The sequence below is a fragment of the Leucopleurus acutus genome (assembly GCF_964270905.1).
Source record: "Leucopleurus acutus genome assembly, chromosome: 5".
NCBI lineage: Eukaryota > Metazoa > Chordata > Mammalia > Artiodactyla > Delphinidae > Leucopleurus > Leucopleurus acutus.
In genome coordinates this window covers 131804768-131820635 of record NC_139147.1, presented here as the reverse complement: position 1 = coordinate 131820635, position 15868 = coordinate 131804768, and the positions used below count along the sequence as shown (strand labels likewise).

General features: G+C 39.7%; 1 protein-coding gene across 1 annotated transcript in view; it reads right to left on the bottom strand.

The window, feature by feature from the left end:
• Positions 1-15868, bottom strand: part of CPNE4 (copine 4) — a gene marked incomplete at its 3' end in the record, with an annotated part of 591787 nt that overhangs the window by 431694 nt on the left and 144225 nt on the right. Inside the window, exon 2 of the mRNA XM_082839801.1 lies at positions 968-1148. Coding sequence (XP_082695927.1) covers positions 968-1148 — 181 coding nt within the window. The remainder of the gene's footprint in view (positions 1-967; positions 1149-15868) is intronic.

Below are 15868 nucleotides of genomic sequence, written 5' to 3'. Positions count from 1 at the left end.
GGAAATATTAGATTTTCCACTTACCTAATCTTTGTTTCCTCACCTGTCTGTTTCCCATAGGATTGTTGTATGGACAAAATTAGCTATTTTACATAAAGCACTTAGAACAATAAAGTTTAGCTAATATTAAGTTTTCACTCCAAAAAATAAATGTGTGATGTGGCCCCTGTAAGGCAGTCCCTGTTGCCCATCCCCAGGGGCTACTATGTCTAAAGTGAGCACACAAATTAAGGGTAAATGTCAAAATATCCACAGTATTAAAACATCACGATATGGATGTTGATGTCCATCGACAGATGAATAGATAAAGAAGATGTGGTACATATATACAATGGAATATTACTCAGCCATTAAAAATAATTAATTAATGCCATTTGCAGCAATATGGATGGACCTGGAGATTATTATACTAAGTGAAGTAAGTCAGACAGAGAAAGAGAAATATCACGTGATATCACTCATATGTGGAATCAAAAAAAATTATATAAATGAACTTATTTACAAACAGAAACAGACTCACAGACTTAGAGAATAAACTTATGATTAGCACGGAAAAGGGTATGGGGGCAGGATAGACTGGTAGTTTGAGACTGATATGTACACACTGCTATATTTAAAACAGATAACCAACAAGGACCTACTGTATAGCACAGGGACCTCTGCTCAATATTCTGTAATAACATAAGTGGGAAAAGAATTTGGAAAAGAGTAGATACATGTATATGTATAACTGAATCACTTTGCTGTGCATCTGAAACTATCACAACATTGTTAATCAATTATACTCCAATATAATATAAAAATTTTTTAAATAAATAAAAATCATGATATAAACAGAAATGTGATCATATTCATTTCTAGAATTTTCCATCTCACCGAAATAAACGACCTGAAGACAGGAAATGCCAAAATATTTTCAAATCACTCCTCCCGCCATGCTTCTGTCCATTTCACTGGACATGCCTACCTCGAACCACTGCCCGTGGGACTGCATCTTGAGGATGACACAGGGGTCTGGTTTGGAAAGGGCATCTCTGTCGGAAATGCCTTTGCATGCCACACGCAGCTCAACTTTGGTCAGGCAGGGGCTGTTAAAGATTCCCAGTGTATTGGCAGCTGACTCATAAATGTTGCTCATCTTCTTCATTCTGTTTTAGGCAAGAAAAAGAGGAAAAAACAGATGCCAATCACCACAGTATTTTTCAAAGGAAAAAGCTTCCCAGTCACCCTTCAGGAAAATGTTCAACACACACTATCGAGTACTGAATATATTAATTATCTGGCTTTCCACAGCAGGGTCAGGGTTCCAGTGAAACAAACAAACAAACAAAACCAAAAGAAAAAACAACCAAAATACCCAATAGGTGCTAATGCACTTGGCTAAGAACACTATTTTCTTATATGATTTGCATACATTTGCATAGTAAAATTTATAGTCTGTGAAATAATATTAACGAATTAGTGCAACAGACTGCAAACTGTAAACCAGTTCTATATTAAGTGCATGGCTTGTGTGAAATTTTACAGAGTTGTTGGTTAATCAGTTTAGTCACATTCCAAGTTGTTCAGATTCCTCCCAAATCCAGCTCTTCTTTTCCTTCTGTGTGATGGCACAGAGAAGGACATTGTCTGACCTGAAGAAACAGTCCAAATTTCCCTTCCCCAAACCCTGGCTCCATTTCTCAAGATGCCTTCAGCAAACCAAGTCCAAGAGAGACCCAGCATCTGATCTCCTGCCTCAAGTGCATTAGTCCATTCTCTCCTTTCCCTTCCCTGATCCTGCTACTACGTCAGAAATGTGACTGTGACCATTTGAAGGAGAGCACAAAGCCTAAACCATGGAAACAGCAGCCACAAGTAAGTACTGCAGGCCTCCTTCCTGTCCTCACATGGTCACCTTTCAATGACACTTTGCATCACCAAGGCCCAGGGCTACAGGGAAGCCCCAGAACCCTCCAACACTCTCCTTCTCAGAGGAGGGCTGGGCCTGTAAGGACATCGACAGAGCCTCTCAGGGGTGAAATCAATATCCTTCTCATGAAATTCCGTTTCCCTGTAGATTCCCTATGAGAAACGGCATTGGTGTCCCACAGTGGAATTTCTTCATCTATAAAATGAGGATAATCCATCCTTCTCCCTTCCCTTCTTCCACAAATATTCAGTGAGTCCCCTTGGTATCTGGCACCATGCTAGGTTTGCGTACACCATAACCTCTTAAACACACACACACACACACACACACACACACACACACACACACACACACACACACACACACACACACACACACACACACACCAGCTGGTCTCTCCAAACTTAGCAGCTAGCTCCATGCCAAAGGCAACCTTTTCCAACCTGACAATGCCCCTCCCTCATGGCAGATGTCACTGGAATTTTCTCTCCCAATGCTCCATCACAAGGCTCTCTGCCCTCCCTCCCTTCCACATTCCAACTCTCTAGTTCCCTATTTATCTAGTTATTATGAACACATGTTTTTCCCTATATATGCTGAAGGGAAGTTGCACTGAATACCAGAAATTTATCTCCTAGAACAGAAGTGGACAAACTATGGCCTGTGTGCCCAATCTGGCTTGCCACCTGCTTTGATACATAAAGTTTTGTTGGAACACAGGCCTGGTCATGCATTTATATATTGTGTGTGGTTGCCTTAATAGACTGCAGCCCAGAGTATTTGCAACAGAGGCTGCATGGCCTGCAAAGCCTGAAATACCTACTCTCTGACCTCTTCAGAAAATGTTTCCCAGTCTCTGCTCTAAAATATCAGGTAAGGGGAGTTTGCAGTTGGAAGGAGTTGGGATTCTCTTTCAATATGTGCTGTGGGATTAGTCTGAGGGTGAGAGTTGCTCTATCCTCTATCATACTGAATATTAATAGGGATTTTGGGACATTTGTTTTTTTACATACAAGAAAATCCAAGCTGAGAGGGGATTGGAACCTTGCCCGTGTCACACAGTTATTCTAATGGAAGAGCTAATACTGAAATGCCAGTTTTCTATCTTTTAGCCCATGCTATTTTTTACCATATGTAAAACGTTGGCTGGAGAATTGTTTGAATCTACAAAGTAACAGCGGATATAACAATATCCTTGATTTATTTCAACCTCCATGCAGAATCATTCTTTCTATTTTTAAACAAATTTTATTCATATATAGAAAATGCACAAATCATAAGTGTACAGCTTAATAAATGATGGTTCCTCTATTTTTACATATTGTGAGCAGACCAATCATTAGAGCAAAATAGAAGGCAGAGCATATGTGAACTTCAGGTTATAAAAAAGTGCACAGAGAAGGAATAGACTAGTAGGAGGATGGTTTTGTATCAGGCAGTGTTGGAAAAAATGTTGTGAACTCTCTATCAACTTTTTGATAAGAACAGCTTATCCTTCCTGAGTTCTGCTTTCCCAAAGCATTAGTTGGCTCCTTGGTTCCACACTGCTCTTCTGAGTTCTGAGTGGCCTTTCCTATCTCTGGGAGGCATTGCTACCCCTTCTAACTGGCCCTATCCTTACAGGCTCATGGTCATGTCCATCCCCTTTCTCTCTCTCTCTTTTTCTTAAGGACTATTTTCTATTTTAAGTTCATAGCAAAATTCAGAGGAATGTTCAGAGATATCCCATATGCCACCTTCCTCCTCCATTACCTTTGTTACAATCGGTGAACCTCCACTGACTCATCATAATCACCCAAAGTCCATAGTTCACATCAGGGTCCACTCTTGGGGTTGCACATTCCATGAGTTTGGACAAATGTATAATAACGTGTACCCCCCATTACAGTACCATACAGAGTAGTTTCACCATCCTAACAATCCTCTATGCTCCACTTATTCATCTCTCCCTAACTCCTGGCAACCACTGATCTTTTTACTGTCTGCATAGCCTTTTCCAGAATGTCACAGAGATGGGAGGCTTTTCAGGCTGGCTCCTTTCATCCAGGACCCACTGACTCCTTTCTGTATAACACAAGCTTGCCTATAGAATGGAACACCTGCTCTAATGCCAAGTATTAATTGTGGTATGTAATGGAAAAAAGACTGTCAAGGAGACATACAGTTCCTTCCAGGGTCAAATCCTGGCTCCTTCACTCACTATGTAACCTTGAACAGGGTCCTTAACCTCTCTTGTAGTAATACCTACCTTGAAGAGTTGCTATGAAGGGCAGATGAAATAATACATGTAAAGTGCTTAGCACAATGCCAGGTATACAGTAGATGCTTCAAAAGTAGAGCTATTATTATTGTAATCTGACTGCTCTCAAGATTAAATCACTCATTCTCCCACTGCCAACTGGAACTCTCTTGGATTTTCTTGCTATTACTCCAGGATTAAGATTCTACTTGACCCCTTAAATACATTCTCTTTGCAGCCCACACAGTCTGGGCATAACACTCTCCACCTAAGAGCACAAAACCACCTCTCAAATCAGTAGTTTGTCTGAGGATTCATACACATTAGCCGATCAGAAGGCAGATAGTAAAATATAAGTGACAATCTGATCACATAGGCCAAAAGCTGTCTAAAATAATTTAAAACTATTAGGAAAGCTTCTCAAAATATGGATTTATGCCATAACCATGAATGATATATCCTAAACTGTAAGTGTACATAGTACTCTGAGATATTAGCTGGTAGTAAATTTAAATCGTTTATAAATGAATAAACAAAAGAAATTGGGGCACATGTTCAGAGACTTTTTTAAAACCAGTGGGGTATATGATCTAAAATTTTTTATGAACCATTCTTTTAGGCAAACACTTGGAGGATTTAGAGCTGGGAAAATAGACATGATGAAATAATCATTTGATAAAAATTAATCAATGGTTGGACTAGAAGAGAGAAGAAAGTTTATGATTGTCAAAGGGTGGTCATTATTTATTCCTCCTTTTTTCATCGATTTCACCCCCACCTTCTTCTTCTGCTCAAGGACCTAAGAGGCTGACCTCCACTGAATGACAGCTCACTGTTGGCTAGCCTCCTGTGCTATGGTCTGAATGTCTGTGTCCCCCCACAAAATTCATATGCTGAAATCCTAACCCCTGAAGGTGGTGAGATTAGGAGGTGGAGACTTAGAGAAGCGATTAGGTCTGAGGGTGGAACCCTCATGAATGGCATTAGTGTTCTTACAAGAGAGACCACAGAGCTCCCCGGGCCCTTCTGCCATGTGAGAACACAGTGAGAAGAGAGCCCTCACCCAACCACGCTGTAACTCTGATTGGGATGTCCAGCCTCCAGAACTGTGAGCCAAACCCCTATATGACCCAGGTCCTGAAAGGCAACTCCATCTCCAAGGTTCTCACTTCACTTTGGGAGTACTGTTTCTTCCTTTGGCTCCTTCAGGCTTACACTTATTCTAGGGTTGGGCTGGCATAAGTCCTTAGGTTTGGTCCCTGCCACCCACTGGCTGAGAACAATCAGTCAAGTCTCCAGAAAAAGCGCAGCTGTGAAACATTCACAGCCAACACTCATATCCACTGGGCACTGGGGGATGGATACACTAACTTGATAAAGGGGAATTGGGCAGAGCATCAACAGGGTCTATTTCACCACAGTGGTTAGTCTCCTTTAGATCAGGGACTACTTCTTATACTTTACCCCAATAGTGTTCGCCTTGATAATATTTGTAGACTGGTGATGAAACCACTACAAATCCTGACTTTTGGGGGGACAGGATATAGGCTATGTCCATGCACAAATGAAAGCCACACCTAGATGGACATATTGGAGATCAGGAGTTCCTCTGGCTGTCCAGAGGTAGCAGCAGTCCTGACCTTGATTTTGGAGATGGTATATAGGCCAGTGAATTCAGACTGTTTGGCCTTGGCCCAGCTGAAGCTCACTGCTGAAAGGTGATCACAAACTACGGTTCTGTCAACCAGTGATCAGCTACATCCGGCTCCAGATAAGTGGAGTAAACAAGTAATTTCACACTCTGTTAAAAGACAGGATTAATATGGCCAGATTATCAATACATTTTCCATGGCCTATTTAAATCCTTTTGTTGCCTTTCATACAATAGCCTGGTTTTACAGAGACTAAAGTCTGCTGAGAATTATTTTGATCAAAGCTGACTTTTGGCCAATTTTAGAAGCAAATTATAATTGTCCTTTCACTTGGATAATTTAAGTTATAAAAAACCACTCCTTTAGCATATCAACACTCTCTAACAGGACAAATTGATCCTGAAACTTAATTAGTTTCTGAATGAGCTGAAAACAATGCCAAGACAATAGAGAGCTCAAGAGGAAAGAGAATCAGCTCGGGTTCACAGGGGACCAGCTTGCCTTAAAGCTATGTTAAGAATAAGCGCATACAGGGAGATCAGCTCGGTACCTTGTGACCACCTAGGAGGGTGGGAGAGGGAGGGGATGTGGGGATATGTGTGTGCATAAGGCTGATTCGCTTTGTTGTGCAGCGGAAGCTGGCATGGCAGTGTGAAGCAATTGTACTTCAATAAAGATGTAAAAAAAGAATAACTGCACAATCTCTATTCTGCTTGCTCCAGTATTATTTGGCCTTTTTAAACGTCACTGCACATCCAGGAAGGCTGCTATGCTGGATGTCTCTATCACACATTTCCATATCAATGCAAGAAATATGACAGGGCGTCTGCTATGTGCCTGGTGCTGCAGTGGATCCAGAGGCCCCAAGCATCATTCACTCAGCTGAGGAGAAACCAGGTATTGTTCCCTCAACTTCTGAATTTATTTCCTATTCAACGTTTCCTGATCTACTGTTAGATCAAAAGTAAATTTACTCTTAGGCGGCAAGCATGGCGCTGGACACTAATGAGACAGCCCATCTCCTACATGTTCACATCCTGGAGCAGCTTCTCAGGCTGTGCACGATCATGGATCACGCGGGGAGCTTGTTAAGACAAAGTTCCTGTTACAAGAGCCTGGAGTGGAGCCTGAGACTCTGCTCCCAGGTGTCACTGATCCTGCTGCCTATGGACCACACTTTGAGAGGCAAGGTTGTTGAGTACAAACCAAGCATTTATAAAACAAGGCAAACTGCCCTAGAAGTTGTTCATCTGAAGACCAGATGCTCACATATGGGATGTAGATGGTATAGAAGACAAGAGTATGGATCCAGCATCAGAATATTTGAGGCTAACCCAAACTCTGCTACTCCCTGTGTATGAGTTTGGGCAAGTTACTTGACTCCTCTGTGCCTCAGTTTTATCACATGTGAAATGGGGATAATAATAGCTCCTGACTTGTAGAGTTTTCCTGAGAATTAAATGAATTAAGCCTCATAATGTCTTCAGAAGAATAATGAAAACGATTATTGTCCTTTTTAAAAAGGATACCACTGAGTTCATGTAACATTTATCAAGCTCTTATATATCTGCCAAGCACTCTATATGAAGTCATGAGATCCCAGGAGAATCGTTTCACAGGAAGGAAACTGCAGCTTAGAGAAGTAAAACAACTATTCAGCCAAGTGTGATGAATAAGATTTGAACCTAGAACTCCAGGTCCAGAATTTAGGCTCTTAACCACTCTACTCCACTCTCCTCCCTGTGGGATAGCTACTTAAGAAGACTCTCAATAGAAAAAGGAACCCTTCTACATTGTTGGTGGGAATGTAAATTGGTGCAGCCACTATGGAGAACAGTATGGAGGTCCAATGTTCATAGCAGCACTATTCACAGTAGCCAAGATGTGGAAATCCATCAGTAGATGAATGGATAAAGAAGATGTGATGTGTGTGTGTGTGTGTGTGTGTGTGTTCACACACACACAATGGAATACTACTCAGCCATAAAAAAGAATGAAATAATGCCATTTGTAGCAAAATGGATGGACCTAGAGATTATCATACTAAGTGAAGTAAGTCAGAATGTGAAAGACAAATACCATATGATATCACTTATATGTAGAATCTAAAGTATAACACAAATGAACTTACCTACAATAGAGAAACAGACTCACAGACACAGAGAACCGACTTGTGGTTGCCAAGGGGGAGGGGGTGGGGGAGGGATGGATTGGGAGTTTGGGATTAGCAGATGCAAACTCTTATATATAGGATGGTTAGACAACAAGGTCCTACTATATATAGCACAAGGAACTGTATGAAATATCCTGTGATAAACCATTATGGAAAAGGATATAAAAAAGTATACATGTATAACTGAATCACTCTGCTGTATAGTAGAAATTAAGACAACATTGTAAATCAACTATACTTCAATTTTAAAACTTTTTTTAAAAAAGAAGACTCTCAATAAAAGGGGCAACTGGGGACTTACACAACACTTGCCCAAATGTTCCTGACTTCCCTGGTTCCCCTGAGTGTCACACTGTACTGCCTCTCCCTCTTTCTGTCTATCCCCCCAAAATTCCAGCACCCTTCTCTCTCAGTCCTTGAAACTTTTAGATTCCTTATTATTTTTTCCTTCATAGAGAACCCTTTATTTTATAAATTAACCTGCTCTCTGGTTCCCTTCCTCTCACAGCTTTAATCATGATGCATCCTGCTCAGGCCCCCTCGGCTCCCAGTTTGGCAGCACAAACACTGAATCTTCCCACGAGGGCCAAAAAGGGAGAAAAGCCTATAATGCTCTATAAATCTCTTTTAAAAATAGCTTGTTTTCTGAGCCACTAATACTAACGACACCAATAACAAACTACACAGAAAGTGTTTCACTGAATTCTTGAGACAGTCTCTTGAGATAAGTATTGCCAGCCCCACTTCATAGATGTAAAAGTAAGACTCATGGTGGTTAAATCACAGCTGCCAAGTGACAGAGTCAGGAATCAAGCCTGGGTCTAATGGACTCCACAATCTGTGTTTTTGACCATTTCTTATAAAATGATTTACACTCAATTAGATTAAAAATTATTTTCCTTCTAGATCATGCAAAGGCAAACTTAAAACCCGTTCCAATCTTAATAAAATCTCTAAGGTGTACTATGTACATTAATGAGATTGTGCTCTAGCAGCCTTTAAAAATTCACTTTTCTTTCTTCCCCTTACTCTCAAAGCAGCCCAAGTCACTTTTGGAACTCTTTGTAACGGTAGCCTCACCAACAAGTTGAGGGGTCTGGGAACTCAGTGCCCCTACCTGGATGATTTCATCAGAGAGCATTGATGAGTTATCATTGGTGGGGCTACACCACCAGAAAACCCAGAAATAAAACCACATGAACCACAAAAGGCCATGGTGCTAATGAATAAGATTCAAAATTGACAATATGTGGACTTGAATGTTTTTCTTGAAATATACTATGCCAAATCACTCAAGTGCAGTAAATTATTATTTCAGTCATTTCCTGACTTTCTAATTTGAGACAACCAAGAGGCCGAAAGAAAAAAATCCAGCAGAGATCCTATTTACTGAAAAAGAGCTTTCTTGGGAAAATGTACATAAGGAATCAGATGTATCGATGTTCTAGGAACTTCCGGGCTCACATTTGTATCTCTGACAATGAGTCATAAACATGAGATTTTCTAGAAAGCAATTACGTCCATTGCATCACATTCCTATTAATTTTATAGCACTCAAATGTCACGCATTTTTAGGAGAAGAACTGGATATACAAATTTAACTGGACGACTACAAAGGCTGACAAAATTTTAAAAGTGAAACATGAACAAAATGTCAAAGGAAATTGTATGAATAACTGTCTCCTCCCTGTTACAGCCACTCCTTTTCCTACCACACCAAAGGCAACTAAAGATCCCGAATGAGAGAGAAAAAGCAAATTCAGATGATGTTTTATTATTTTGGCACTGAAATAATTTCCTCCTGTTTCTCAGGCAACTAAATTTACCCAGTAAAAAGATAAAATCCCAGTCTTCTTTTGTTCAGTTATTTTCCCTTTTTAATATAATCACAGGGTGGATTCTTCCATTAATGTCATGCTAACAGGAAGCTGGGGCTCACAAAGTGGATTTTGTGCTTCTGGTCTCATATATGTGGCTAAATTTAAAAGCAAAAAGGAGCAACATTATTTTTATGTTCAACAGGAGAAACTATAGACAGTATATGAAGCCAGAAGCCAATTTCCTTGAAAAAGCATGGTAATGGATCTACTGATGGGTCTTGTTCTGCTCCTGCACCTCGTTTAAGACTTGCTTCTGCTTTGAACAACATCCTAGCATTAACAGGCTTTTGTTTAGTTGGCATAGGACAGAATCGTGTGTTTTGGGGATACAGAACACAACGTTTAGTTCAGTGCTGCCAAGTAGAAATATGTGTGTTGATGGACATTTTCTTTACCTACGCTGTCCAGTACAGTGGCCAAAAGCACTTGAGCTGGGGCTAGTGCAATTGAGGAAATGAATGTTTAACTTTATTTAGTTTTAACTTAAATTTAAATAGCCACCTGTGGCTGGTGGCTACCATAACTGACATGTGCTGGACATATTGTATTAAACTACTGTTCATAGCGTTCTTTTATTTTCCTTTGTTTCTCCTGAAGACTAAAACTGAATGCTATTGCTCAAAAGAACCTTCCAACATGAATGTGATGTCAAGGACCTCACCTCAAAGCAAGTCATGGAAACAGGACTCTTTTATTTTTATTTATTCACTTTTTAAAATAAATTTACTTATTTATTTATTTTTGGCTCTGTTAGGTCTTCGTTGCTGTGTGCAGGCTTTCTCTAGTTGCGGTGAGCGGGGGCTACTCTTTGTTGAGCGAAGTGAGCGGGCTTCTCATTGTCGTGGCTTCTCTTGTTGTGGAGCACAGGCTCTAGGCGTGCGGGCCTCAGTAGTTGTGGCACGTGGGCTCAGTAGTTGTGACTTGCGGGCTCTAGAGCTCAGGCTGAGTAGTTGTGGAGCACGAGCTTAGTTGCTCCACGGCATGCGGGATCTTCCCTGGCCAGGGCTCGATCCTGTGTCCCCTGCATTGGCAGGCAGATTCCTAACCACTGCACCACCAGGGAAGCCCAGGACTCTTTTATAAGAGAAATCTATTTCCCACTCTTTAGTGGAGACTGAACACAGAGGTGCTAAAAGGACTTAGCAAGCCCAGGTTTGGCCCATAGTCTTTTCCTCGTTTGCCAGGGCCAGTTGCTCAGGGGTGAATGCTTGCAGTACTGCACAGAGACAGACTGCACAAGAAAGAGTGTGATTAATTAACAATGTCTGCCATCCACACATTGGGGTGGGGGAACGTGGCAGCCTAAGGAAGATAATGGAGTGAGGCTCTCTTTAGAACATTTTTTTTAACTTTTTATTTTGTATTGGAGTACAGTTGATTAACAATGTTGTGTTAGCTTCAGGTGTACAACAAAGTGATTCAGTTATACATATACATGTATTTATTCTTTTTCAAATCCTTTTCCTAGTTAGGTTGTCACATAATGTTAAGCAGAGTTCCCTGTGCTATACAGTAGGTCCTCGCTGGTTACTTTAAATATAGCAGTGTGTACATGTCAATCCTAAACTCCCTAATGATCCCTCCCCCCACCCTTCCCCCCATAACCATAACTTCATTCTCTAAGTCTGTGAGTCTGTTTCTGTTTTGTAAATAAGTTCATTTCTATCATTTTTTTTAGATCCCACATATAAGCGATATTATACCATATTTCTCTTTCTCTGATTTACTTCACTCAGTATGACAATATCTAGGTCCATCCATGTTGCTGCAAATGGCATTATTTCATTCTTTTTAATGGCTGAGTAATATTCCATTGTATTTATGTACCACATCTCCTTTACCCATTCTTCTGTTGATGGACATTTAGGTTGCGTCCATGTCTTGGCTACTGTAAACAGCACTGCAATGAATAGTGAGGTGCATATATCCTTTTGGACCTTGTTTTTCTCTGGGGGTATATGCACAGGAGTGGGATTGCAGGATCACATGGATTAGTCTCCAAAATTTACAAATAGCTCATGTGGCTTAATATCATCAAAACAAACAACCCAATCAAAAAATGGGCAGGAGACCTAAATAGACATTTCTCCAAAGAAGACATACAGATGGCAAAGAGGCACATGAAAAGATGCTCAAAATCGCTAATTATTAGAGAAATGCAAGTCAAAACTACAATGAGATATCACCTCACACCAGTCAGAATGGCCATCATCAAAAAAATCCACAAACAAATGCTGGAGTGTGGAGAGAAGGGAACCCTCCTACAGTGTTGGTGGGAATGTAAATTGGTGCAGTCACTATGGAGAACAGTATGGAGGTTCCTTAAGAAACTAGAACTTCTTTCTAATGTGACATTGCCTTTATGTCTGATGTGTAATAATGTTTCTACAGAAAGTTTCAAAATGGCAAAACATAAGCTTTGTGGCAAATGGCCTTGCTGAGGTAGCAATGAATGAAAACAAATGAGAGATGAGAATTGAGGTAGAAGTACTATGTAAAGTGGGTGTGATTTGGGGAGTGGAGAGAGGACTGCTGGAAAGGGAGGCTGTTCTAGAGGATAACAACATATCCATCTCAGATATCAGTCATCATGATGCTTCAGTGAAGAGGAAAGCCACAGTCTATGTGGAAGTTATGGTATCTGCATGTCAGTATTCACACATGGACACAAACACACATTCATTCTCTCCCTCTCCCTCTTCCTCCCTCTCCTGTTGAATTTCCATAGTACCAGAGTACAAGGTGGGACTGCTGTTGTGTAACAATGTGAGAAATTTATATTCAGTGGAGGAGTCTGGAAAGGAAAGAAAGAGTCTCCCCATGAACACTGAGAAACTTCAGGGGTCCTCTGACAGCATGAAGACATACTGACTGAATGGCTCATGTTTAGGCACCTGGGCAAGGTATGTATAAGACATGATTAGATGAGGAGGAAACCTGACAGATGCCATGTGTGTGGGGGCTGGGAGTTCTGTAGATGTCCATCCTCACTGCCTGTGAAGAGAATATGAACACAGGAAAACCTGCAGGTTCCAGTGCAGGCAGAGACCAGAGAAATAAGTGCCACAGGAAAACCATAACAGCAACAATAAAACCAACCACAACAACTGTTTTTGCATACTTGGGTGACCAGCACTGTGCTCAGTGCTGCCAGCTACACCATCACATTCAATCCTTTCAATAGTTATTAAGGGTAACTCAGTATTATTTCAGTTCTACAGATGAGAAAACTGAGATTCAGAAAATCTAAGTAAATTCCTAGATCACATAACCAAAAAACCCGAAGGGGGCAGGATTCAATTGTATTCTTTTTAACTCCAAAGTTACAGGATTCTGTCTGTAATATTATTCAGCCTCCTCTGTATACCTTAACATCTCAGTTCAGTTTCTAGTTCTACTTGAGTTCCTTCACGCTAACAGTCCCAGAGGGTTATACCTCTTTCATTCATTCATTCATAAAATATTTATTTAACACTTCAGATGTGTGCTGGGAACCATGCTGGGTACTGGGAAATACAAAGAGGAAAAGGGTCACTAACTCCAAGGAGCTTGCAGGCAAATGGGAAATAAACAGATTAAGGTGTTTTTTTTTTTTAATTTTTACTGGAGTATAGTTGATTTACAATGTTGTGTTAGTTTCTTGAGTTACAGAAAGATGAATCAGTTATACATATAAATCCACTCTTTTCTAAGTTCTTTTCTCATATAAGTCATTACAAAGTATTGAGTAGAGTTCCCTGTGCTACATGTTAGGTCTTTATTAGTTATTTAATTTATATATAGTAGTGTATATATGTCAATCCCAATCTCCCATTTTATCCCTCCCCCGCTTTCCCCCTTGGTAACCATAAATTTATTTTCTACATCTGTGACTCTATTTCTATTTTGTAAATAAGTTCATTTGTACCATTGTTTTAAGATTCCACATGTAAGCAAATGATATTTGTCTATCTCTTACTTAACTCAGTATGACAATCTCTAGGTCCATCCATGTTGCTGCAAAGAGCATTCATTATTTTTTATTCTTTTTTATGGCTGAGTAATATTCCATTGTATGTATGTATGTGTATATATATATATATATATATATATATTCACCACATCTTCTTTATCCATTCCTCTGTCATGGTCATTTAGGTTACTTCCATGTCCTGGCTATTGTAAACAGTGCTGCAATGAACACTGGGGTGCATGTATCTTTTCGAATTAAGGTTTTCTCCAGATATAAGCCCAGGAGTGGGATTGCTGGATCATATGGTAGTTCTACTTTTAGTTTTTTAAGGAACCTCCATACTCTTTCCAGAGTGGCTGTACCAATTTACATTCCCACCAACAGTATAGGAGGGTTTCCTTTTCTCCACACCTGCTCTAGCATTTATTGTTTCTAGATTTTTTGATGATGGCCATTCTGACTGGTGTTGAGGTGGATACTGCATTGTAGTTTTGATTTGCATTTATCTAATAATTAGTGATGTTGAGCATATTTCCATGTACTTTTTAGCCATCTGTGTGTATTCTTTGGAGAAATGTCTATTTAGGTCTTCTGCCCATTTTTCGATTGGGTTCTTTGGTTTTTTGATATTGAGCTGCATGAGCTGTTCATATATTTTGGAGATTAATCCCTTGTCTGTCACTTCATTTGCAAATATTTTCTCCATACCGTGGGTAGTCTTTTTGTTTTGTTTATGGTTTCCTTTGCTATGCAAATGCTTTAAAGTTTAATTAGGTTCTTTCTTCTTGTTTTTATTTTCATTACTCTAGGAGTTGAGGGCCAAAAAAGATCTTGCTGTGATTTATGACAGAGAGTATTCTGCCAATGTTTTCCTCTAAGAGTTTTAAAGTATCCAGTCTTACATTTAGGTCTTTAATCCATTTTGAGTTTATTTTTGTGTATGGTGTTAGGGAGTGTTCTAATTTCATTTTTTTACATGTAGCTGTCCAGTTTTCCCAGCACCACTTATTGAAGAGGCTGCCTTTTCTCCATTGTATATTCTTACCTCTCTTGTCATAGATTAGGTGACCATAGGTGTATGGCACTATGGAGTTCCTATCCTGTTCCATTGATCTATTTCTGTTTTTGTGCCAGTACCATACTGTTTTGATTACTGTAGCTTTGTAGTATAATCTGAAGCCAGAGAACCTGATTCCTCCAGACCATTTGTCTTTCTCAAGATTGCTCTGGCTATTTGGGGTCTTCTGTGTTTCCATACAAATTGTAAAATGTTTTGCTCTAATTCTGTGAAAAATACTATTGGTAATTTGATAGGGGATTGCATTGAATCTGTAGATTGCTTTGGGTAGTATAGTCATTTTGACAATATTTATTCTTCCAAACCAAGAAACATGGTATATCTCTCCATCTGTTTGTGTCACCTTTGATTTGTTTCATCAGTATCTTATAGTTTTCTAAGTAGAGGTCTTTTGCCTTCTTAGGTAGGTTAATTCCTAAGTATTTTATTCTTTTTGATGTGATGGTAAATGGAATTGTTTCCTTAATTTCTCTTTCTGATCTTTCATTCTTTCTTATCATCACTGGAATAAAGCCCACTTGATCACGGTGTATGATCCTTTTAATGTGATGTTGGATTTTCCTTGCTAGTAACTTGTTGACTTTTGCGTCTATGGCCATCAGTGATATTGGCCTGTAATTTTCATTTATTGTGGTATCTTTGTCTGGTTTTGGAATCAATGTGATGGTAGCCTTATAGAATGAGCTTGGCAGTATTCCTTCCTCTGCAATTTTTTGGAATAGTTTGAGAAGCATAAGTGTTAACTCTTCCCTAAATGTTTGATAGAATTCACTCATGAAGCTATCTGGTCAGACTTTTGTTTGTTTTGGAAGTTTTAAAATCACAGTTTCAATTTTAGTACTTATGATTCACCTGTTCATATTTTCTATTTCTTTCTGGTTCAGTCTTGGAAGGTTGTAGCTTTAGAAGAATTTGTCCATTTCTTTTAGGTTGTCCATTTTATTGGCATACAGTTGCTTTTAGTAGTCTCTTATGATCTGTG